At 37.3% G+C, this 25,642-nt stretch overlaps 1 protein-coding gene across 1 annotated transcript in view; it reads right to left on the bottom strand.

The window, feature by feature from the left end:
- PTPRR (protein tyrosine phosphatase receptor type R) overlaps positions 1 to 7,452 on the bottom strand; it is a 245,899-nt gene extending 238,447 nt beyond the window's left edge. Inside the window, exon 1 of the mRNA XM_054696760.1 lies at positions 7,374 to 7,452. Within this exon, the coding sequence (XP_054552735.1) occupies positions 7,374 to 7,452 (79 nt within the window). The remainder of the gene's footprint in view (positions 1 to 7,373) is intronic.
- Positions 7,453 to 25,642: the final 18,190 nt, after the last annotated feature.

Here is a 25,642-nt window from a genome sequence, read left to right as displayed (position 1 = left end):
ATGAAAGTGCCAATGCTTACAATACAAATTTGCTAATTGTCATTCTGTGGCAAATATCACAACAATAGATACATATAGTGATATTACTTAGTGAACAAGCATCAGGAAATTTGATCTTAAAAGAAGATTTTACCATTAAATTTTCAAAGCTATTAAAATCTTTTATGTTGAGACATCAATGCTACTCTAAGTGTCAGCATTTTATGAGGGCTTTGAAGATAAAAACTGCACTCACAGGTCAAGAAAGAACTTTCAAAATCTCACTTTAAAGGAAAGAAAGGTTTTCTCTACCTCTTGAATTCGACTTTACAAACAGCTTTTAAAAGATTTAACAATAAACTTGTCATAAAACATAACGTCCATGACATAATTAGAACTAATGGCAATGAATGACCTTTTGATGTGTGATTCCATTATCTCATAAAAAGTGACTTTTTGAGGGGCCTCCCCAGTGGCGCACTGGTTGAGTGCTGGGCTGCAAAGCTGCCCATCAGCCTCTGCAGTGCTGGTTTGATCCCCGGCCCTTCAGGTGAGGGTCCTGCATGGTGCACAGACCTCTCCTGCCGCCTGCTGCTCCCCTCAGCAGTGTACTTCGGTCCCTCTGCCTGCTCTGCTCCCCGCTCTGACTCTGGTGAATTCTCTCACCCTCCTGCGCTTCTGACTGTACCAGTGCTTGTATAAATAAATAAATAAATCTTTAAAAAAAGTGACTGAGACTATCTATATCCATATCTATATGCTCACATACTCAGAAACTTTCTGTGATGGTTTGGTTTGTATTTGAGGGAACAGGGAGGGTTAGACTTTTTTGGTCTCTATTTTTTTTAACTCACTGCCTTAAACTCCTGGTTTGAATGAGTAAGTGGTGGTTCGTGTCCACTATTATAAAATAGATGACACCCATCCATAATCAGGTTTAGGATTCCTGGGTCCATTCCTTTGTACACAAATATGCTATGGGCTTTATCTAATTCCTTGATCTTTTCAAATAAGGATATTAATCTCATTTCCATCATAGAAAAGCATATAGGAATGCCTATCTCAGAGGAGGTTGACACTACATCCATACTACAACCAGTATGCCTATCTCAGAGGAGGTTGACATACATCCACACTACAACCAGCATTCACTATGTTTAAATGAAAGCTTTTCTGTCCCATTCCTACTTCTTAATAACCAATAAATGTAAATTGGATTGAAGGAGCAGTCTTAAAATCAATCTTACTAGTTTGGGTCATGAGATGTAATCTTTTTATCAATGTAATGTATCATAATTTTATTTTGCCATGTACATCCCAGATATATTTATTCTTATTTACATGAACACTCACTGATGCTATTTAGGTAACAAGGACAATTCTAGAGAATGGTATAGAGAGATAAAACAGCAATAATGTTATTGTGCTAAAAAAGAAAAACAACCTGAATATGCATGGTTTTCCCAAAGGAAAACCCAGGAAAGCTACTTGAATGAAATGCGGTATCAAAGAAAGGACCCATAAGGCAGACAATGCCTGCCTAAGAAATGAAGTTGGAGAAAGAGCTACATAGATAAAAAAGCAGAACATGGGTATTTAAGATCAATGAAACAATGTGAAAAGGATAAGAAGCATGGCAAACCAAAAGGAAAATGGTCTCGGTATGATAATAGTATGCAAAATAGGATACAATAGTGGGAAATGAGGATGTAGTCAAGAAAGTCCTGATAGTGAAGGCATTTGCCATGCTAATGAGTTGGATTTTATTCTAAGAGAAAAGGAAATAGCTGCATTAAAGAAATTTACAAAGAGAGAATACGATCAGGTATGTCTATAGTGTTTTACTTATGACATTATTAAGGATAGATTTGTTAAAAAATTACTATAAGATGCTATAATAGAAATGAAGACCAGTTTCCAGGCAGTGATATGAATATGTATTGTGGAGAAGAACTCATGGTGAGAAGATGTAGTGACCTTTTGTATGAAAGTAACAAAGGAGGAATCCAGAGTGAGTTATTAGTTTTAGGCTTGGGTGATTATGGGTAGAATGTTGGTATTATTGACAGTGATAGGAAATTTAGAAATAAAAACAAGTGTGATGAGAGACACTGAGTATTAACAGCTGGTATAAGATCACTCTTTAGTGACCACAATTATTAGGCAAGTATAAGAGAGACCTGTGATGGACATATGGGTTTAGGAATCTTTGCTCTATAGGTTAAACTATAATAATCCAGGGAGACTGTATAAAGAGAAAAGGAAAAAAAAAAAGACCAAGGACAAATAAATTCCAGATATACAATGGAATACTACTCATTGATCAAAAAAGACAAACTTATGCCATTTGTAGCAACATAGATAGAGCTGGAAGGCATTATTCTAGGTGAAATAAGCCAGGAGAAAGATAAATACTGGATAGTTTCTCTTTTGTGTGGAATATAGAGAAACCAAATGAAAGGTCAAAGACCAGCTTCAAAACCAAGCCTTGAAAGCTAATCATAGATCTGAGACATCCAGGAGGGGAGGAAGAAGGTGGAGACTGTAGGGCGTGGGGAGAGCACAATGGACTACCACAGAGGACTATGGGCGCTTTGGTGGTGGGGGAGCTATGGTGGCCATACTTGAGGGGAGAAAGCCTGTACTGTCAAAAAGTTAACAAGGATGTAAAACAATGGGACTTAATTAAAATAAATAATGAAATTCTACAGAGTACCAACCATTAAATAATACTCAGAGGAGTCCAGTGAACTGAGGAATGACTGAGGAAATATAAGGGAAGTTAGGAAATTATGGCTATCCTTGGAACTCAAATGAGGACAATTTTTTAAATTCATGAAAAAAAATCAAATGAGAGATATGCCATAAATATTCATTGATACGAAGGACCAGTCACCTTTAATAATGTTCAACAGTAGAAGAAGATGTGAATTGGAGTTTGTAGAGAAACAGATGAGAAACAAAGAAGAGAAGGCTAAATATGGATAATTCATCCCAGAATTTTCATTAAGGTGTAGCTGGGTGTGATATCCAAGAGCATATATAATCTCCCTGGTGCTAGAAATGTGCCCTCTCCAATACATGTATACCTAGGCCCTGTAAGTGCCAAAGAAGCAGATAGGTTTGCTTAAGTGCCTCATATCCTGCTGGTAAGTTGGCTACTTGTATATCACGTAGCCATTCCTTCATGCACAAGACATGTCACTAGAAGTGAAAATACTGAACTGTACTGCATCTGACAACCAGTTTGAAGGACTCTGCAGTTGAATTGATTGCTAGTTCTGTGTAAGACCATCCCTGGCTGCCCATCTGTTCATAATAGTAGAAAAGTGTCTCTGAGATAGTATGTTCCTGTGCAGGAGAGGCTTTTGGGAAGCAATTTGAATTTTGAATAAATGATCTCTGAGGAAGTCCATTTTGGACATGGCTGAGTTGACTAGCTATGTCTTGCATGGGTGCCAAAAAGAAATTAATTTAAAAAGGAGAGTTCAGAAACATCACTTGTTATTTCAATTTACTCATATATATTTCCTCTTTAGTAGCTTTTATGTCAGGCACTGTCCCCAGGTAATAGGCAGACAGAATCCATCTGTAACTGATACCACAGTAAACAATATAGACAAAAATCTGTGCCTTTAAGGTGCTTACCTTTTAATGAGGAAAGGGGGAACCATAATAAACAAAATGAATAAGTAAAACATATGGTAGGTGGTGAAGGACCTCTGGGAAAAGAATAAATAAAGCAGGGTAGGGGTATTGGAGGTTTTTGGAGGGAGAAGATGAAAACTAGTCAGTGAGAGCTGTGATGTCTTTACATTTGAGTAAAGACCTAAAGTTGAGGGAGTAATCCAAAGTGCTACCTGGAGAAAGAGTATTTCAGGCAAAGAAAAAAGAAGAATATATGAATTGGGCGAGGACCTGGCATCTTCTTAGACTATAAAGGAGCACAAGGTGACTGGAGAGAAAGAGAAAGAGAAAAAGAAAATCAGAGAGATAAAATCAGAGATATGGAAGAGCATATTGTAGACCCTGGCCATTTGAAAGACTGTATTGAGTTATTTTGAACAGGAATAACTGATTCTGGAGTCCTAAGAGACTATGGAAAACAGGTATCTTAAAATCTTGAAGAATAATGAAGCCTTGCCCTATCATTCTACTCTTCTTTTTGAAAGAAGTGTTTCTGCAAATGAACCTCCCATATCCTCTTGGTCACATCATAGGAACCTTTCTTTCTTGAAGACTAGAAAAATTCACGGTGCACTTCTCTGGAAGTAAAGATACTTCTATCAGGAAAGGTTCATAGTAAGAACAATGTGGCAATTTGGAAGAACCATTCCAAAGCTTCAGGAAAGAATAATGCACTGAAAACATCAGGTTTTGTAGGTGCATTACTATGAAAAACAGTTTTCACATGACATTTGTAAGATATTCCAAGGCCTTCACTTCCTTACAACTAAAATACTATCCAATAAATATAATCGACTAAAACAGAATATGGTTATTTGGGTAAAGAAAGAGAATAAACACTGTAAAAAAAAAAGCTATCTATGTTCCTTCCGTAGATAGCTTTTTTTTATATAAGAATCATAGATAGCTATATATATAACATCCGTATTATTGGGATAGGCTTGGGGTAATGTCTTGGATATTCCAGAAGTGATCTTTTCAATTAAGGTTTATGTATTTCATAAGTTTATAGATAAAGAATGAATACTTCTAGAAAAAAAGGATTTAACAGCACTAAATAAATAGTGGCCTCACCTATCAAAATAAGAATATGGTTTTATATAGATGTAGTCACAGGTCTGGAAACCTGGGTTTTCATCCTGACCTTGTCATTAACTGGAACTTTCTTATTTAATGAAATTACTTTTATGATCTACTATTTACTGGATTTTAGTTTTCTTACTTGTATAGACAATAACAAACTTTTCTTGTTAAGGAGAATCATGAAAGAAGTGTTTCTGCAAATGAACCTCCCATATCCTCTTGGATATGGCCAGAGTTGAATGGAGGTTCTCTATCAAGTTCCATACTTAGTAATTCATTAGGATTACCTTACTCAGAGATGTGAATTACACAATATTGTACCCCAATCACTTTTTATCCCCATAGACATTATAAATAGATCACAGTAGTTTTCCCTATTGCATCAGAATTCAGGGTTCATAAGAAGCCTTCCCCCATTTTTGGCATAGTATCTAATGCAATCACTATCAAATAATTAGAGCTGGCACTCATGTTGAAATAATTTTCTGTCTTATCACTAGGGGAATGACTATAGTGGAGTCAAGTGTTCCTACTATAGCTAAGAGGAGCACTTACATCTTGTTAGTCAATTTATCCTATCCCTAAAGGGTTCTAACATGTCATCAATTCTGCTGTCAAAAGCAGTCACTTATACCCTGGGCATAACCAAAATGAATCAATTACCTTTTCAGTCAAAGAGGCCTGAATATATAGATTTAATTTTTCATCTTAAAACCCATTTCTATCTTGAGAAGTGTGCTTTCTATAAAGGAAACAAACGCAGGCATTCAACAAGTAGAAAAATCAGTGAATCTTCTTCCGCCTGACCACACAATTTCTTATTACCCAAATCCACAAGAGCTTGGATAAAAAATCTGATTGTTCCAGTTCTAATGAAAAACCTTAACAATGTTATTAGATAACTGTGAAAAATTTTAATTTGTTGACAGCTTGTGACCCACAACTTGCTGTTTAAAATTAAAATGCATTCAAAATGAAACTAGAAAGGCAACTACAATATTAAACTTCCAGCATGCTGTGAAAAAACACCTATTGAAAGCACCATATTAAAAATGAATATAATTAATGTTACACAGCATTTTGCAACTGAAATCTAAAACAGATCTCTTTAATGCATTGCCTTATTAAATCCAAATTGGTTGAATAATCTTTTACGTTTTTTACAAATTACAAAGTCAATGCAGAAGTGGATTGGTTTGTCTTTGGTAATATACACTTTGGCAGAGCTCCAGATATAATGTAGACTTCTAGAGTTCTCCCTGATGAATAAAATCTCTCTATTTTCCCCATCCCAAATGTTCACCTCAGCAAATTTAGCAATGTTTTCCACCTGCTAAAATTTAAGTTTACTTATAGCTTTTAAACTATCATTAATCAAGATGCATTGAATATGATGTCTAAATTTGTTTATGTGTTCATTTTTAAAAAGAACTACACTGATATTTTTGGTAGATTATCTAAATCATTTCTAAACCTGATAAGAATTGAGGTCTTTTTAAAAAAATATATGTTCGTATCAGTGCTTCAGTGCTACATTAAATGATAATGTATATAAAACTCAATAGGATATGTTTTTTATCCCACATTTCAACATTAAAGATTATATTTGTAATAAAAGGATTCACTGAAGATGTTTGCAAATAACTTAATGACCAAGTCACAGCTATTTTCTAGTTTTCTAAAGGTGCCAAAAAAAACTATTAAAATTTCCGCAATGTAACATCATAATTGTAGCAATTAACGTATGTAGTTAATTGCAGCCTTAATGTTCCTGTACAATACTTGTTGAAGAAAATCACAATACATTAAAATAGCATTAGCTGCAAATACTAAAGTATAACATTTCACTCTCCTTATACATACTCAGAAAAAGATTCACCCAATCTTTTAAAAAGATATCAGGAGAACTGTAATTTCACAATTACTTTTATTCATTATCCCTGCAACATATAGTACATACTCAATAAATGTTAGTTGAATGAATGAATGAGTGTGTGTGATTGAACAACAAACACACTCAGGGAAAACACCTATGTTTGGTTGCTACAGGACTACTGCATGGACAACTGCTGTCGCAGTAGTGTTCCTAAAATCTCTGCCATATTCTATTTTTGTCCATGTGTGTGAAAAAAATGATAAAGATTCAGTCCAGCAAGTGAATACTTGCATTACATAGAAGCCGGACGTATCCTAAAGGCAGGGGCTCTAGTGACATAACATATAAAATTCCCCAGGTACTTCCTAAGGTTTTCTTCCATATGAAACTTGATACTGGTTCTGATAGCAAATACATTTATATTTTGGAGCAGTGTCACTGTCATCTTGACTAGACCTCATCAGATCTCTCCCAGGGTCAGTGGCTACCCCAGGGTTGTCAGCTTTGAAACTGATTGGATTTTTGTGTGGTGCTCTCAGGTGCTGATCATGGTGCTGAAATAGAAGAGAGGGTCCTATTTTAAACCTTTCCTTCCTCTGATTGGTTTAGAAATTCGAGCGACAAGAGAAGGGGCCAAAGGGGTCTCATTAATGTGAACCAAGAATTTCGAGCATTTGGGCGGAAATGTGGTCCATCAGGTTACAGCCAAAGCATCCCTGTGAGCCCTCTCTAAAGCGAGAGACCTTACGGATGTAGCTGCTGCAGTAGAAGGTTACATCCAGTAGAATGTCTTGCCTCTCTCCTGAAAAACTGGCAGTCAAGTGCATAGCCTAGAAACAGGATCGGGGAGTCTAGATGCAGGGGAGGGGAAGGGAAGCAAACCTGTATTCATGTGGAAAATGCTCACTGTTATTTGTGTGAGATAAGGAAAAACCAAGGGCTGATTTTTACCTTAAGTTTTGGACCTCAGTCCTCCAACAGGTGTACGACTTTCACCCTTTCCCTGTCAGCACTGTCCTGCTTTGCCTCTCTAAGGCTTTCTTTGCGAGGCAAGCTTTTCCTAGAGTCCTTAAGCATGTGCAGTTTCCCATCTCATCCACAGCTCCAGTTCTACGCACAGCAACCCCTTCCTTACCTGCAGCGTGAAGATTAAGAAGGAGGCACAGCGCAGGGAAGATGACTGCTCTCCGCATAATGTTTGCATTGAGAGGCGGAGGACAAACTCCACCACGACCCCACTTCAGGTAAAGTGTTATTAGAAAGAGCCGCCAGCAAGGATCCTCTGGTCTCCGAGATGCATTCGCAGGTCCTCCGCTTGGGTTTGCAGAGCGGTCTGTGGCGCCTACAGAAATAAGCACCAGCTCCGCGCCCCCGGAGAGAGCGGGGCGAGCCAGAGGAGGCGGAGAAGGGAGGGGGCCCCAGCGTTCAGAAGCGGCTAAAGCTTGGCCTTTCTGGAAGCCCCGCAGTGGCAGCGGAGAAAGCGGGGTGGACTCAGGTTCCAGCCCTGGAGCCGGGCTGCTTGGCAGGCGGTACAGTGGTAGCAGCCGGGGACGCGCGGCGGCTACTGAGCATGCCCAGCGCTGGTCCTCACGCGGCAGGGGCGCTTCAAAGTGCAATTCCACTTCGGGTCTTAGCGGCTACTGCGAGGGGAGCAGGCTCAGCTGTGGGGCGTTGGAGGGGGAGCGGTGGGGGGCTTTTTGGAGAGGTTATTAGTGATAAAAAGTCTGTCAAAAACCTGTGGGTGGAGTGCGTGGAGCTAGATGAGGGCCTGGCCAGAGCAAGCAGATAGCCTAAGACAGGGTCAAGCTCACAACCACCTTGCTCCTCAGAATCTTGGTTACACGTGGACAGAATCCACTGCTGGGAGTTGACCTCTGCTGAACCCTGAAGGATGAGCTTCTCAGGGATGCCTTTAGAAATGTAGTATAGGTGTGTTCTGCTGCTGAGCATCCTGCCTCACCTGGGGAAGCTTTCCCATGCAGCCTGCTTGGTGTAGAGAGTAAATGGCATCCTGGGGGTGCTTCTTTTTAACGGATTTTGGTTTTCTCCTCCTCTTTTCTGGTCCACACCCACATTTAAACTTTCTCCTTAGTCAAGACCAAAGTCTATAACCATGGTAACGGAAAGAATGGAAGTCATACTTTTATACAGACTATATCCATGTAGCTGAAGAAAAGAAGGCACCTTTTTGCTTTATGGAGATAAAATTGTTTTTAGTCTTTATTTTACTTTCCAAGGTGAAGAGTAATAGACTCATGTGTGTAACTGGGGTTCTCTGGTCCAGCTCTTCCTCTCTAGGCAGACTGCAATGGTCTAATATAAATGACTCTTACCTCACTAGCTCACCCCCATCTAAGACTTTGGAGTGTGGAGCCCTTGTATTAGACTGATGCTAAATACTCCTAGTCGTAAAGCCCTCAGCCAGATTTCTCTTGCTTAACTATCCCAGGAGCACTGATCTTTGCCCCTCAAAGTCTTTATGGGATGTCATTGTCTCTTCTCGGGTTGCCTCCACCTGCTTCACCCCCACATTCAAGCTTACAAATGTTTAACCTTGCTCTCACTTTTCCAGAAAACCCTGGCCTCACTCCAGATTACAGTGATATTTCTCTTCCACACATGAATGCATACACGAAACTCAGACCTCATTTTTTTTAAAAAAAGATACTTATTTGACTGTGGCCTTTCTTACAACACAATTGTAGCTTCACAGAACTTCTGCATCTTTCTATCACTTAAATTGAATGAAGCCATCCTAAGCAAATACAAGATTCAAACAAGTGTTTATTCTATTGTACTGCATATTTCATTCAATGTATTCTTCACCTACTATGATTAGAACAACTCATAGGAAATAGGCTACCCACAGGAGTTTAAATTAGGCAGGATTTCATAGGATCTGAGAGCCCAGACAGTATCATTTCTTTTATAATTTGTTTTATTGCCAGCACTGACAGACAAGGCCAGGAAATGCACTCCAACAGGTAAGAGAAAGGAAGGATGAGAAGTATTTTTAATACCTTGACTGCTCTTCTAGGCTGAAAATAAATTTTATTCATTTTCCTTCCCCTCTTCTCTGTCCCCCACATGGGTATGTGATGCACCATTTTTTTTTATAGAGGCATGTTTTTATTTATTTATTTGTTTGTTTGTTTGTTTTGTTTGTTTTGTTTATACATGCACTGGGTACAGTCAGAAGTGCGGGAGGGTGAGAGAATTCACCAGAGCCAGAGTGGGGAGCAGAGCAGGCAGAAGGACCAAAGTACACTGCTGAGGGGAGCAGCGGGCAGCAGGAGAGGTCTGCACGCCATGCAGGACCCTCCTCCGGTGGCCGGGGAGCAGCCGGGGATGGAACCAGCACCGCAGAGGCTGCGGGCAGCTTCGCAACCCAGTGCTCAACCGCTGCGCCACCGGGGAGGCCCGTGATGCACCATTTTGGTGGCTCTGCCACTTGAGCCCAAATTACTTCAAGCTCAACCTATTCCCCTATATCCTTTTTCTGCAATATATACTACTTTTTAACATACCAAAAGAATTAGTTATTAAATATGCCATTTATTGTGTGTGTCCTTACCCTCTGAAGTCCTCTACAATCGACTTCAACCTATAACAACCAAGATCATGGCCATTTTATTCACTGATGTATCCCAACCAACTCAAACAGTGCTCCCACAAAACAGGTGTTCAACAAATTAGTAAATTTTGATAAAGTTTAATATTGATTATTAGCATAGGTCTTTGGAATTCTTACAGAATAGTTATTTGAGACAATTTATTGAACTATGTCTAAAACTTAGAGGATCAACCCCTTTCATCTAATGTCTGGTACAAGAGTGGATGCAGACCTGGGAGTCAGAGTGGGGATAATATTAGCCAATTTACAATGGTTATGAGTCCCTTATTTTCTTCCTCCCTGCAAAAAAAAACCAAACCATCAAGGAAAACCATTAAGTCAGCAAATTTTCACAGATCTTCAAGAAGAAAAGTCACTTGTGGTAATGAAACATTGCTTTCAAAATGTCCTGAGCCCTTTACTTTCCTATGGACAACTTCACTATTTTGGTGGAAAGGGGTTGGGTAGGGAGGAGATGAGCATTTAAAGTTTGAAATAATATAATTGTCTGTGACTTTGCCAGTAAGAAGGCAGTTAGGGATTTACTTTTGAGGTACTGGTAGCTGAATTATGAAGTTATGCATAAAAATTCCCTTAACAGCAAAATTTTCCAATTTTCATTTTGACTAGGTATGCTACTAGAATAGCTCAGCATGTTAAAAATAACCTCAAGTGAGCTATAATTTTGGTGGCTGGACATTCATTATTCATTTACTTAAAAAGATGAAGGAACAAGAAAAATTCCTTGGTAAATCAATCTAAAATACTGCCAATTAATTTGATCCCATGGCATGTAAAATCAAAGGACAGTAGGTGAACTAGCAAATTAGTGAAAAAGTCAGCCTCTTACCTCTTGGAGAACTCTTGTATGCGAAGAGATAGTGTTTCCCTCAACTCTGTGATGTAATGCTAGTAAATACAACTTGGTTTTTTAGAAAAGAAGTTGGTTAAAACATTGCATCAGAGGTTTTAAAAGTTAGTTCCAATTCAGAGAACCATAGAAATTAATGTGAGGGAGCCATACAAATTTATACTGGCCTAAAAACCTGGGTCCTAACAAATCATTTACACTTTGAAAGATAAATAAAAAGTTTGTCTCAGGCCTTCCTGGTGGCACAAGGGGTTAAGACGCAACCTATGAAGCTGTCCACAGCCACTGCAGCACGAGTTCAATCCCTGGCCAGGGACCTGCCCACATGGCGCAGCAGACCTCTACTGGCTCGCCCACTGCTCCCCCTCAGCAGTGTACTTCAGTCAATTTGCTGGTTCTGTTCCCCATTCTGTCTTTGGTGAATCCTCTTACCCCCCATACCTCTGGCCTGTACCCCAGTTCTTGCATGCATAAATAAATAAATCTTTTTAAAAATTGTCTCATATGCAGTTTTCCTCCAGGGTCTAGGATCTGTGTATTTGCACAGGAAATAGACAATAAATGACATATTTAATAACTAATTCTTCTGATATGTTAAAAATCTGTAACAGTAGAAACATAGTCTTTATTTCTTATGAAATGAGATTCAGAGAGAATTTACACAAGAGATAACCCTTTTAGAATCCTTCCTCAAACCAAATTTAACTTTTATGGCTCCCACATTAACTTGACTATAAAAATGGATGAAATCTATTCATGTTGGCCACCCTTCCACCCTTCCTTAGGACATTTTAAATAGAGAAGTTGGATATATTGACTCAGAGCTTTCTATCTAAATTATTTAAATTATCACTATTATTTAAATATTATGATAGCTAACAATGATCGCCTCCTATATTCCTGGCTCTGTTCTAAGCTATGGATACTCAATATAAACTTTATAGTATCCCTGAAAGAAGGCATTGTCATCATCTCACTTTAGAGATGAGGTAACTGAGGCATGGAGAAGTAGTTTGCCTGAAATCAAGTAGTAAGTAATCAAGCAAAAGGTAAGTTGTTAGTTAGTATGCAACTATCCAAGCTATCATAGTATATATCTACACACACACACACACACACACACACATACTATCTCATAGTATATGTCTATATACATAGTTATATGTGTATAGCTTAGGTAGTTGGTTATTATATATATGAATATAGTTAATAAGTTACATTTGGCTCACCAAAACATATCTGGGTGAGGGCAGGAGATACTGGCTCTAGACGTGACAGTAAAAAACTATGTGGTGAGAAAAACCCATAGGAGATTGTCTCCAAAAGGGTGGGACACTGCTGTGGCTAGGAATTCTGGGATCCAGTATCTAGTGAACAAAGATAGACATCAAGTAAAATCATGCTTGACAGAACAATGTTAGAAAGATGCCAAGGGGAGAGTAGAAGAGAGGAGATGATCTCTTCTATGGAGGTCGGAGCAAGTAAGGAAGGTAGAAAATAAGAAACAAAAAGAGGAGAACAGTAAATGAGCTGAATCTACATGGATAAGCAAGTTTTTTATAAAAGATCTATTTATTTATGCATACAAGCCAGAAGTGCAGAGGGTGAGAGGATTCAACAAAGACAGAATGGGGAGCAGAACATGCAGACTGACTGAAATACACTGCTGAGGGGAGCAGCGGGCGAGTCAGGAGAGGTCTGCTGTATCATATGGGTCACCTCCCTGGCCAGGAATCAAACTCGTGCTGCAGTGGCTGTGGATAGCTTCGTAGAGATGTGTCTTAACCCCTTGCGCCACCAGGAAGGCCCCTGGATAAGTAGGTTTGAACTGCTCTACATAAAGAGAAAGCCCAAGGATTGTGCAATCTGGCCAAAGACACATGAAGTTGTGAAATGAATTCAAGGGCGTTTTGAATGTATTCAGGAAGAATAGATGACAGTGACCAGCACCAAACTGAGATTTGTAATATGCTTACCCTTCTTCATTCTTTAGAGAATCACCTCATCAATCTGAGTGATATCTGTGTATAAGGGCAATGAAGAGTGAATAATTTTTCAAAATAAAGAATTGATGTAAATTGAGCTATATTCAAAGGGGAGTGACTCAAACAATGAATAAATAAGAATTTCACAGGCAAAGTTCTCATGTTCAGGTATGTACGTTCAGCACTATTTTTTAAAAAGTATATGCTTATCAAAAAAGATAAACTCATGCAATTTGCAGTAACATGGATGGCGCTGGAAAGGATCATGCTCAGCGAAATAAGGCAGAAAAGAAAAAGAAAAATACCGGATGGTCTCACTCATAGCAGGAATCTAGAAAAATTAAATAATGGACCAGGAAAAAGTAATTATAATAAAGAAAAAATCAAAATTAACAAGCAACTATAAACCAGAGACACACTAATAGGGGGTGGGGGGGAAGGTAGGAGAGGAGGGATTAGGGCCAAAATAAGGGGGGGTGGGAATTGTACCAGGAATATAACCAACATGAGAATGCATACATTGTGCAAAAATGAAAAATAATGTAAGAATTATATAAAATAAAATATGAAATAAATCAATAAAAAGTATATGCTTTCTCACCCATAATAAGACAAAATTACCAACGCTGTGAATGAAAACAATGAAAGTGAGGAAAACAATGCAATAACAAAGAACATGAAGAATGGGGAGGAAAATCACTAAAGTTTACCAAATATCTAGTCATATGTATTCTAAGAAAAAAAATAGGTGCCAAGACAAGATGTATATTTGTCTTCCCCTATGTAAAATGTGCTGTTGCAGTAAAATACAAAACATCAAAAATGAAAGGCTGTGGGTAACTATAGAATCAGCTATTGGTGCATCATTAAAATTTTATTCAAAATGAAGTACAAACTTTCCTGGGAGCTAGTCCTTGGTATCAACGTATTGTATTGTCATCTATTCTGGCGCTGTAAAGGTCAGATTCATCCAAGATGTTGGTAATAGATTTACAAACTGCTGACTCTCCTGCATTAGCTCTCTATCCATCCCAAGACAGTAATCAGCCTGCACTTAAGCCATCTATCATTCTGAGTAGCACACAGATGTGAGAGTCCTCAATTATAGCTGAGACTAGCTACTTGGGGCAAGTCAAAAACATTTTCTATAATGTTTGGTCACTCTTTTAAATTTCTTTGAATGAGGCCACTTTGGAACAGCTCATTTGCTCCGTAACCCAAGACACGAAGAATATCCTGGCAATGCAGGCAAAACTGACCCTAGACCTGGCAGTAAAGCTGTGTGGTGAGAAACACCCATAGGAAATTATCTGTAGGAAGATGAGACACTGTTGTAACAGGGAACTCTGGGATCGAGTTTCTAGTGAAAAAAGACAGACAGCAAGTAAAATCGCACTTGGCAGAATTATGTCAGAAGATAAGGGTTGATTAGATCATTTAATCTCTCTCCAGTTCTGTTTCATTATTTTTCACATAATTATAAGGTGATAGAAAATAACATCTCCCAAATAGGGCTTTCATTGATTCAGTGACTGCTCATTCTTTAAAACTATGAAGTCATCCAGTGTTTCTTTCCATCTTATGCTTCCTTCATTCCCTCATTCCTACAGCTGTTTGTCTACAGTAGATAAAGGGATGATTTGTAAGGAATAGTCTGTGGTTTAGGATTTAAAATATTTTTAGATTAAAATGTTCCTTTATGAAAGGCCTGTACTTTTTTTTTTTACACTTTTTTTATTTTTATATTCCCCATACAACTGCAACCCCCTGATTTTGACCCCAATCCCTCCTTTCCCCGTCCCCCCCTCCAAAGTGTGTCTCTGGTTCATAGTTGTTTGTTGATTTTCATTTTTTTCTTTCTTATAGTTATTCTTGTTCCTGGTCCTTTATTTAGGTTTTCTAGATTCCTGCTATGAGTGAGACCATCCGGTATTTTTCTTTTTCTTACTGGCTTATTTCACTGAGCATGATCCCTTCCAGCGCCATCCATGTTGCTGCAAATTGCATGTGTTTGTCTTTTTTGAATGCTGAGTAATATTCCATGGTGTATATGTACCACATCTTCTTGATCCAGTCATCTGTTTTGGGGCATTTGGGTTGTTTCCAAAGCTTAGCTATTGTAAATAGTGCTGCTATAAACATAGCTGTACTGTACTGTACTTTTATAACATGGAAGGGGAACCTAGAGCAAATCTTACTAAAAAATGTCTGCTGACTCTAACATAATTACTGATATACCCAAATAACTAATCCGTCATCTGTCTGTGGTCATAACTGTGACTTAGTCATCATAATCTATCTGTGCTAGGGCAACACTAGTGACTTTGTTCAGACAATATATTAGGAAATTTATTTGACATCAAGTTGCATGAGATCCACTATCCTACACACATTCCAAAAAACAATGGAATAATCTTCTGGTATTTTATTGACATATGATGAGCCAGAAAGTGTTTTTAGTAGTTGTTATAAATTATTTAACAAAATAAACAAAAGATTCCTGCCTTCCCAGAGTTTGCAGTCTAGGAAGAAAAGAAATACATTTAATAGTAAATATAAGAATGTAAGAAATAAGTAAATGATGTAGTACAATGGAAATTCCCAAATGCTATAGGCAAAGGAAAAAGTAGATCAAAATAAGAAAATTATGGGAGTAAAGCTAGGGAGAGAATGTTGATATAAGGAATTTACATAATTAAATAAGGTCTTTAAGGTAAGCCATGTAGAAAGGTGAGAACTGAACAGAGGCAAGAAGTTGGTGAAGGAGTAATAAAAGCAAACACCTGGTTAAAGAACTTTCTAGAAGAAAGGGACAGCTACAGCAAAGGCTTTTGTGATTCCATAGATGTTTTAAATATCTATCTGCATGTGTCAGAAATAATTTCCAGCATATGTCTAAAGATAGTAAGTATATAAAGAGAAACAGTTGAAAAATTACCTAATTAGACTAAATGAGTAATTCTCCACCAAAGATTTTTATTAATTCAAATTGAACTAATTTCAAATTACAATAATATATCTTTATCAATAACAAAGCTATTAACAGACTTAGATTGTAATTTCCCAAAGTCAACTGTTGTAGTAACTTCGAATTCCTGTTCTAATTTCATTTTTTTGATGTGAAGCAAGCTCTTCATACATTTGGAAATGTGGATTCATATTTTGATTACACATCTTGAGAGACTTAGTGGAAAACTGTGTAAATTACCTATTTCCTAAACTACCAAAAAAAAAAAATAAAAAGGCAATCCAACATATGGATGGGGCATCTAAACAGGTAAAGAGTGAGAAAAATATGGCTAACATTTTGGAGTGTCTGGTATCCTCTATTTGTTTTCTTAGCCTCTTGCTTGGCAAATGGCATCAAAATACGTGGGTTAGGTATTGTCCAAATGCCAGAGAAAAAAGATTTGAAGGTTCTCTGCTATAATAGCCTCAACAAATAATTTTGAATTTTTTGTTATTTTCAGTGGCTTACAAGGTAACCTCATTTTATGTTTTAATAAGTGTCCTTTTGATTCAATTCCATGTAACTTACCATGAAAATACTGCTTTGTTGTTAACACAAATGGAGAAGAAAATATATGCTATTCTTTTTGTACAGGAATCATCTGGATCCTCCAGTCATAGAAATACTCTACTTTAGAAAAGAAAGTAAGCAATCTAGCCTAGATTTTGACTGCAGAACTTATAATCACATTTCATATCAGGTCTGTTCCAAAAGTTATGACCTCAAAAGTGGGAAAATGTACTCCTTTCAAAATCAAATTCAGTTATACATTTAAGAAAAAATTAAATTCAACTCTTTTTGAATCAGCCATTAGCGTAATTAGATAACAGTCCATTCTGAATATGTTCAGGAAGAAAAGGTGACACTCTTTCTAGAAAGTGGGCAAAAACAGGCATGATATTTTTGAAGTCTTCCTTTATCTGAATTAATTCTCTTCAGTATGAATTTGGACATTTTATAGCACAAAAGCAAAAGCAAAAACATCCACTGCTCAATAGACAATACAACAAGAATGAAAATAAAGCATGCCTATGGAGTCTATTAACTAATGATAAATATGGCTAATATTTTCGTATATCTGGTTTCCTCTATTCCCACCCTGGGGATTTATGTGTCTTTGCATGAAATACTTATTGGGTAATTTTAATGTCATTTTTGTATCACTGGGACTATACTACAGATTTGGAAACTATTTCCCTAATAGTATCAAGGGAACACATTTCCAGGTATTTATTTCGAATGATTGCATAGCATTGTACTACAACATTCTATTTTTTTTTTTTTTAGAGCTCTTCTTCAATCAATGTGAATTGCTTCATAAGCAAAAGAAAAGACACTCAAATGATGCTCACTTACCCTCTGATATGTTAAAAACTGTAAAGGAGATTGAAAGTTATATATTTCTAATCTAGTAATTCTAGTGCTAGTGAAACCCTTGCCCCATTTAAAGAAATTCTAAGTTGTCAAAACCAGTTTGTCAAGAATGGGACATCAAGATTCTGGGTCAAATCTCAACTCATAGCAAATCAGGAAGAACCTGGATGTATGTATATTTCAATCAGGTTTCTACCCATGCTAAAATGGTGTCTAAAAGAGAGTGGATGAGAAATCTTTGTTCTGGTTTTTTTTTCCTTTTTTCCTTAATCCCTGGACAACTCAGTTGACTAACACTAAAAACACTATCACAAAAATACCTTGGGTAAAGAGAACTGCAAAATGAATTGTATAAATAAGAGCTAGAGAATTATGGTTCTTTTGTAAAATTATTTTTACATTGCTTCTGGTCTCTTATTATTTAAAAACAAACAAAAGTCATTAATGGTACAAAATATTCTCACTCTTATTATTTTCCTCTTCAAATGTAATGACTATTACAATTTTATAGTTCATTATTCCTAATCATGTCTTTAAACTTTATTGTAGGTATCAATAAATCATATGCCTTGGAGACAAGGACATACAGTTGGAAGATAAAGATATCACACCAAATGGTGTGATGGGTTAAGATATTGAAGTCTGAGTAATATCAATATTTAGGAGGGCCACCCTGGTGGCACAAGGTGTTAAGCACAGCACTATGAAGCTATTCACAGCCTCTGCAGCATGAGTTCCATCCCTGGCCAGCCTGGGAGCTACCCACATGGTGCAGCAGACCTCTCCTGACTAGCCTGCTACTGCCCTCAGCAGTGTACTTCGGTCAATCTGCCTGGTCTGTTCCGTTCCCCACTCTGTCTCTGTTGAACCCTCTCATCCCCCGCACCGCTGACCTGTACCCAAGTTCTTATATGCATAAGTAATCTTTTAAAAAATCAACATTTAGGAGAGGAAGACAGATGCAAGAGACTTACCCTATTAAAATAAAGACAAGAGACCTATCAAATCTCAGATAGCATCAAAAGGCATGAGATAGCATCAATATCCAATACCAACAACCTCGCAGTTGTTAGGTTCTCAATATTAACATTTTAGTAACTTCCTCTGTGCTATATTTTGCCATCATCTTGCCAGTACCTATTTCTCACAAGTAGTTTTTTCAAAAATGACATGAAACTACCCTTAAATCCTAGAGGGTGTGCTAAATTATAGTGCATCACAGAATGGAGAAGGGTAAGAGCATTTGTTCACAACAGTGACCTTCCTAGTCATGCTGGGAAAGCAGAAAGTGCGCCTGTGGAGGGACACTTACCAAGGGGTTCATGCCAGCTCAGTGTGAATGGAGAGCCACAGATAGCTCTGTATAGCAGGTGCACCCTCCTCGAGACACATGTTAAGCAAATCGGTGCTCTGTGTTTGGCTATTTGGAAGATACCTGTGAGTACTTTAATATGTGTTTTGATGTATATTTGATGTGGGTTTTTAATGTATCTTAGAGTAAACTCTCTGCACAGCTCTATTCTTTTCCTTGCCCCACAGGGATGTTATTTGTGAATCTTATTAAAAATTAACATGGATCTATTTCCATTATGCTGCTTGTCATAGATGAAGAATAGGGTATGTTGACAAGCACGAGTCATCCATTGATATCTGGACCTAGAGGCACTGGAAAGCATCACAAATCAAGTAAAGGGACTGGGGAAAACACAATGATTTATCTAAATGATGTCAGAATCTCATGTGTCAATAAAATTCTGGGGTGGCCATAAATTCAGAGATTTCTATTTCTTCTTATAATGTTTCCAGTTTATATATTCTTGACTTTACCTGTTTTTCACTCAAGTCAGCATCCTACCAGTGATCGATATGGAACATGAAAGAGGGCAGCTAAACTGAGAATTAGCTGAGAAAACCTTGTTAATACTACAGAAACATGGTTGCAACAAACCTTTGTTAGAGGCATTCGAGTTCAATTCATGTCTTGCTACCTTGCAAAAATGAATGACCCTCTCCCCATAAAAACTAGAAGCAAAACAAAAATTTTATCTGGGTTAATCTTTTCCATCACGCAAATATCATGAAGATATCCATCATGCATCATGCAAATACTCTCCTCTGTCCACTTCAATGCCTTCTCTGGAATACCTGAAATTCTGGGCAAGGTGAAGGAGAAAAAATATTGTAAGAGGCATTAGACAAGTAATTTGTTTTCTGTAACCTCATTTTCTTCATCTGTAAAATGGAAACAGAGTCTTCTTGTGTGAGTGGGATAACTAAATTGTAAAATGTATATAAATAAAACTCTTAACAAGGTATTTAATACACACCAAAAAGATGATTGATGGTGATTATTATTATCATGGAATTTGCATTAACATTCTTTCACATTAATAGTCATCAGTAATGTAAATTCATTCTGCATCTACTACCAGGTAACATAGGAAGAATCAAATAGTCAAGAAAAATTGTGAGAGAAAAATACTTTAAATTAAAAAAAAATTGTTATTCAGTTTGGTGATGCTATATCAATATATGTATTATATATTTAGCAACAGTTTGAAAAACCACTACATATGCAATTACACACTTGAAATGTACAATCTACTTTTTATCCAGAGAGAAATTCTCTCTTGCCATAAGAATTAAGTCTTCGCATAGCATTTTTATTGTAAAATATTTGTATTCTGTTTTTTCTGTAACAAATGGAAAAAAAAAATGTCTTCAGTAATTATATCTAGTTTACCAACTTGCTTCTTTTCCAAGGATATGTGCATTTGGTATGGAGATGTTTATATTGTGTACATATAATATAGTTATGTGTTCTGTAACTGAAATTGCTTCTCCTTTAAATGATTCAATACATCAGCATGCATCATTCTTCCAGGCATTTTGCCACCTGAACAAAATTGAGAAACCCCAAGCTAATCTATGAGGATGGCTAATTTCAAGAGCAGACCATAAATCTTCAGCAGTGAAGGATTATGCTGAGTTTGAAGGGCTGCAGTGGAAGATTTGACAAAGTGATGTGGAACTGAAAGAAGGTATTTTCATAATAAATAGAAAGTTAAAACAATCATGATGCAGTATTTTTGGGGGTACCTTGTAAGTTACTCCCCATGTATAAAAATGCATGGACTGAATGAATGCTGGTACCCCACCAGAATGCCATGATAAGGTCTTATAACAAACATCCCCTGGCACCACAGGGAAAAATCTCATCAAAATCTGAGGAAAGTAGCAGCAGCACAACAGAGTACTATAATTATAGATGGAAACAATGAAAGTATTTCTGACATTATTTATAACACTATTTCTGATGCTAACCCAAGAAAAGCTCCAAGACTGTGACCTCTAGCAGTCAAGGAATAATTCATTAGAAAGGTGCTCACACACTCAATCCACACTTACTAAATGAAGCAGACACTATTCCAGGCTCTGTCCTAGGCACCAGAGATTCAGAAATGAACAAGATGCTATCTAAGACTTATATGAATCTCAGTATATTCTAAAAAAGGAATGAGGGAGTAAAACAATTGCTGAACAGTGAATTAATTGATGTGGGGTCTCAGATGAGGATAACCTTACTTGGCATGAGGATGCCAGAATGTTCCCAAGAGAAAATGACACTTAGCTTTGAAGCACATATTAGATTCCCTAGAACAAGAGAAAAGAATCATATAGGTGAAACACTACATGACATACACCTCAGCAACCTCTTTAAAGACTATGAAAACAACACAAATGCCCAAATATAGATGACTGGATCAAGAAGATGTGGTATATATACACAATGGAATATTATTCAGCAATCAAAAAAGATAAACTCATGTAATTTGCAGCAACATGGATGGAGCTGAAAGAGATCACACTCAGTGAAATAAGCCAGAAAGAAAAAGAAAAATACCAGATGGTCTCACTCATAGCAGGAATTTAGAAAATCTAAATAAGGAACCAGGAAAAAGACTAATTATAATAAAGAAAAAAATCAAAATCAACAAACAACTGTAAACCAGAGACACACTATGGAGGAGGGAGGAGGAGAGAATGGATTAGGGTCAAAATAAGGGGGGTGGCAATTGCATGGGGAATATAACCAAAATGACAATGTATACATTGTGCAAAATTGAAAAATGATGTAAGATTATGTTAAATAAAATAAAAATAAAGACTCATCACCCAAAGCAGTAATAGTGAAGGCAAAGATAAACAGCTGGGACTACATCACATTAAAGCGCCTCTGCACAGCAAAAGGGACAGTAACCAAAACAAAGGGACACCCCACTGACTGGGAGAAAATTTTGCACACAACACTAATGATAAAGGACTGATCACAAAAATCTACAAAGAGCTGATGAGACTCAACAAAAACAAAGTAAATAATCCAGTCAAAAATGGGCTGAAAAGCTAAAAAGGAACTTCTCCAAAGAGGAAATGCAAATGGCCAACAGGCATATGAAAAAATGTTCACCATCACTTGTAATCAGGGAAATGCAAATCAAAACTACAATGAGATAAAATCTTACACCAGTGAGAATGGCACATACTAAAAAAAGTAGCTACAACAAATGTTGGCGCGGATGTGGAGAAAAAGGAACTCTCCTGCACTGCTGGTGGGAGTACAAACTACTCCAACCACTACGGAAAGCTGTGTGAAGATTCCTCAACCTGCTAAAGAGGGAGCTTCCATATGATCCAGTAATTCCACTCCTAGGTATTTGCCCAAAGGACACAGAATCATTAATTCAAAAGGGTACCTGCACCTCTATATTTATAGCAGCACTATTTACAATAGCTAAGCTATGGAAACAACCCAAATGCCCCAAAATAGATGACTGGATCAAGAAGATGTGGTACACATACAAAATGGAATATTACTCAGCAATCAAAAAAGATAAACTCACGCAATTTGCAGCAACATGGATAGAGCTAGAAGGTGTCATGCTCAGTGAAATAAGCCAGGAAGAAAAAGAAAAATACCAGATGGTCTCACTCATAGCAGGAATTTAGAAAACCTAAATAAGAGACCAGGAAAAAGATTAATCAATACAAAGTAAAAATCAAAATCAACAAGCAACTATAAGCCAGAGACACATTATGGGGGCAGTGGGGAGGAGAAATTAGGGTCAAAATAAGGGGGGTGTGAGTTGTATGGGGAACATAACCAAGATGAAAATGCATACATTGTGCAACAATGAAAAATGATGTAAAAATATATAATATTAAAAATAAAAACAGGAAAGAATCAAAAACCTTCCAGTGTACCAAGGCCCAGAAGCATAAGTAAGAGCACATGAGGTAGAGAGGGGATGACAAGCAGTATTTCTTGTAGAACATGTTGTGCTGAGTAGGAGCAGGTCTGCAGGAAAATGACAGGAACCCAGTTGGGAAGGCTTGTGTTAAAATGTGTGTCTGGTGTCTGGTTTCTTCCAAAGGGTTACCTTGGGAAATCTGTGGTTCTGTGTCAGCAGCGGATGTTAGCAGTGTCACTCATCCATTGCCTGCAATACTTGGGTCAGAAGGGCAAATTTCAAAATCATCTCTGGAAAAGAAAGACCAGAAAATTTCAAGCCAGGAAATTTTGTCTAAAGGCAGATTGGAATCTTGAACCAAGCATTGGTAGCCAAGATCTAATGCCAAATGGGACTCTGAGAACTAAACAGATGAGTGCAAAGAGCAAGAGGACAAAATAAGCAAATTGGTATCAATCTGGACAAATTCTGGAGGCAGCTGAAAAGCCCATGATGGATGGTTTCAGCACTTCTGGCAGTTTGTTTATGTGGCTCGTTAGAGGAGACTTAGGGCAGTTATCTAGCACATAGTAGGCGTAAGTCACATTTATACCGTTTGTCTATTTACATGTGTGTCTAGATGCAACAATTCATCTTCTAGTCAAGAATTTTTCTAATGCAGATAATCTTTTAGGATGATTTACTAGCCTAACAGGTATCTTATCCTTTCCAAATAAATATTGTCCATCTCAACACTACACACCTATTATAGAGCCAGAGTAGGTGCTACCTGAATTGAAATGAAAGAATCTGCCAGTGCAGCCCTTCCCTCCCATTAGAAGCCAGATCAGTGATTTCTAGATCTTTCCTCAGTTTTAATAAAATAAGCATCAGCTTTATATCAAAATGCATGTAAATAATTGTAATACAAAACATTAATTTGAAGTTAAAAATGGCAAGAATATAAACATCAGACTTTATAATGAAATATCTTGAAATGCTTTACAAAACATTGTCTTTATGACAATGAACATCTTTTTCATGCATAAGAAACAAGAAAAAATAATTTTTATTAATTAAAATGGATTTACAGTATTACAGATCATTTGTACATTTATGACAAAGCCATGGAATTCTGAGAGCTGAAAGAAAAGAGAGAGCAATTATCTCGCTCATTCCCCTACTACTGTGGATGAGTTGAGATCCACAAATTGATTTTCTTCAAAAGGTTTTTGTATGACTATTTTTCAGCATTTGAATGACACAATAAAACGAAGTACATAAGAGTATTTATTTCTTCAATAATAAGTTCTTAAGTGCAAAGGTGAGTATTTTTGCATTTCCATAATAGAACACAGAAGTTACGATTATTTTGATATGAAGTTAAGGTTATTTGTTGGATGAATGAATAATGAATGAATACAAGTCTGTGTATGTTGTTCATCTAAGTAGAAAAAAAAGTAATCACACATGGAATTCCGGTCTCTTTTTTGCTAATGTACATCTGTTCTCTTTATTCTCTATACTAGACTTCATCAAGGAAATTTGTAACACTTAGTAATGGATAGCAGGTATCTGATTTTGTTCCATGTTAATGAATTCAGACTTCTTAAGACAGATGAGTCCATGTGGTGTCAAAGGTTTCCCCATTGTCTATTCCTAAAACTTAACACAATTCTCTACCCATGAGGGTCTTACCTTATGCAGATGAACTCTGAAGACTGGCTGATTATGGGTTAATCCCAACTTCAGGATCTCAAAGGAGGTTAAATTGTTTTATACACAATCTTCTCATATTTTTATGGCAAAGATGAAGAATTTGGATTGAATTTATGAAATTGCTCTAAAATGAGACATGTTACCAGCACTAAGTTAAATAAAGTCTGTTTCCAGTAGAAACCTGAGAGTTTCCAGTGGAAACTAAGATGGTAACCTGAATTAACATTTTCTTTGATTTGAGTCCAACAAGAGGAGCCCAAGTTGAATCACTCATCCATAAGAAATGCTACTATTACTGACCAAATTGAATGGAATTTCTTGCACTCAGAAAGCCAAACTGAACCACAAGTTTGTTTCCACAAAGGAAGCATTTTACCAGCTAGTGGTGCCAGGTCAGGAGTATAACAGAGGTGGGACTCAGAAAAGGCTGCCTCCCTGAATGACAAGTGAAGGAAGATAATAAAAGAAAGAAAAGACCCACAAACATGCAGTAATGGGGAGAGTCTCTTCACTCTTCAGGGGGTACCAGGCAGTCTGCGGGGGGGGGGGGGGAGTAGTGTATCACAATACTATTGATAACATTTTTGAGTAGTTGCTCCCCTCTGTTATTAACTAAAAGGGCTCTTGTGTGCTCACCAGACATTGATGCTAAAAGCATCCTTGGAAGAAATAGAAACAACTGGTTAAACATTGGGAAGCCGATCGCCACAGTCCTGAACAATGTACTACAGTGGCTTTAAAGTCAGGGGTCATGTTCCCAGCCCAGGCCTAACCACAATATTAATATCCTCATTCAGAATAAGTCCTTGTCTAAAAGACAGTCTACCTACCAATGGATGTTCTTTGTAAGCAGATGACTGGAGAAACCAGCTTACTTTAATAATCACTATTTTCTTTTTCATCAGATTCTGCCTTAGGAGATCCCTGGTATGAGGGGTCGGTAGGGTTTTTATTCCTCAGAGTGTACATACAAATAGAGTTTTGTGGGCTGAGTATCATTTGGATTATGATCTTTGGTGATATCAATGCTTGAGAGACCCCTCTTGCTAGTAAGAAAGGGAGGAGCTGTAGTGGATAACAGTGTGGGTCTTAGGATAGGATAGATATGATAGGACAGCAAGTTATTGCCTTTCCCTGGCTTCAATAGTCCATAGAACTCACTGTGCAATGCTCAGACAATGCTGTCAAACAAAAGTCAAAGGAAAGAATTTTCAAAG

The sequence above is a fragment of the Talpa occidentalis genome, unplaced genomic scaffold (genome assembly GCF_014898055.3).
Source record: "Talpa occidentalis isolate TD23 unplaced genomic scaffold, MPIMG_talOcc4v2.1 talOcc4.16, whole genome shotgun sequence".
In the NCBI taxonomy this organism is placed as follows: domain Eukaryota; kingdom Metazoa; phylum Chordata; class Mammalia; order Eulipotyphla; family Talpidae; genus Talpa; species Talpa occidentalis.
This window is presented reverse-complemented; position numbering and strand designations above follow the sequence as displayed.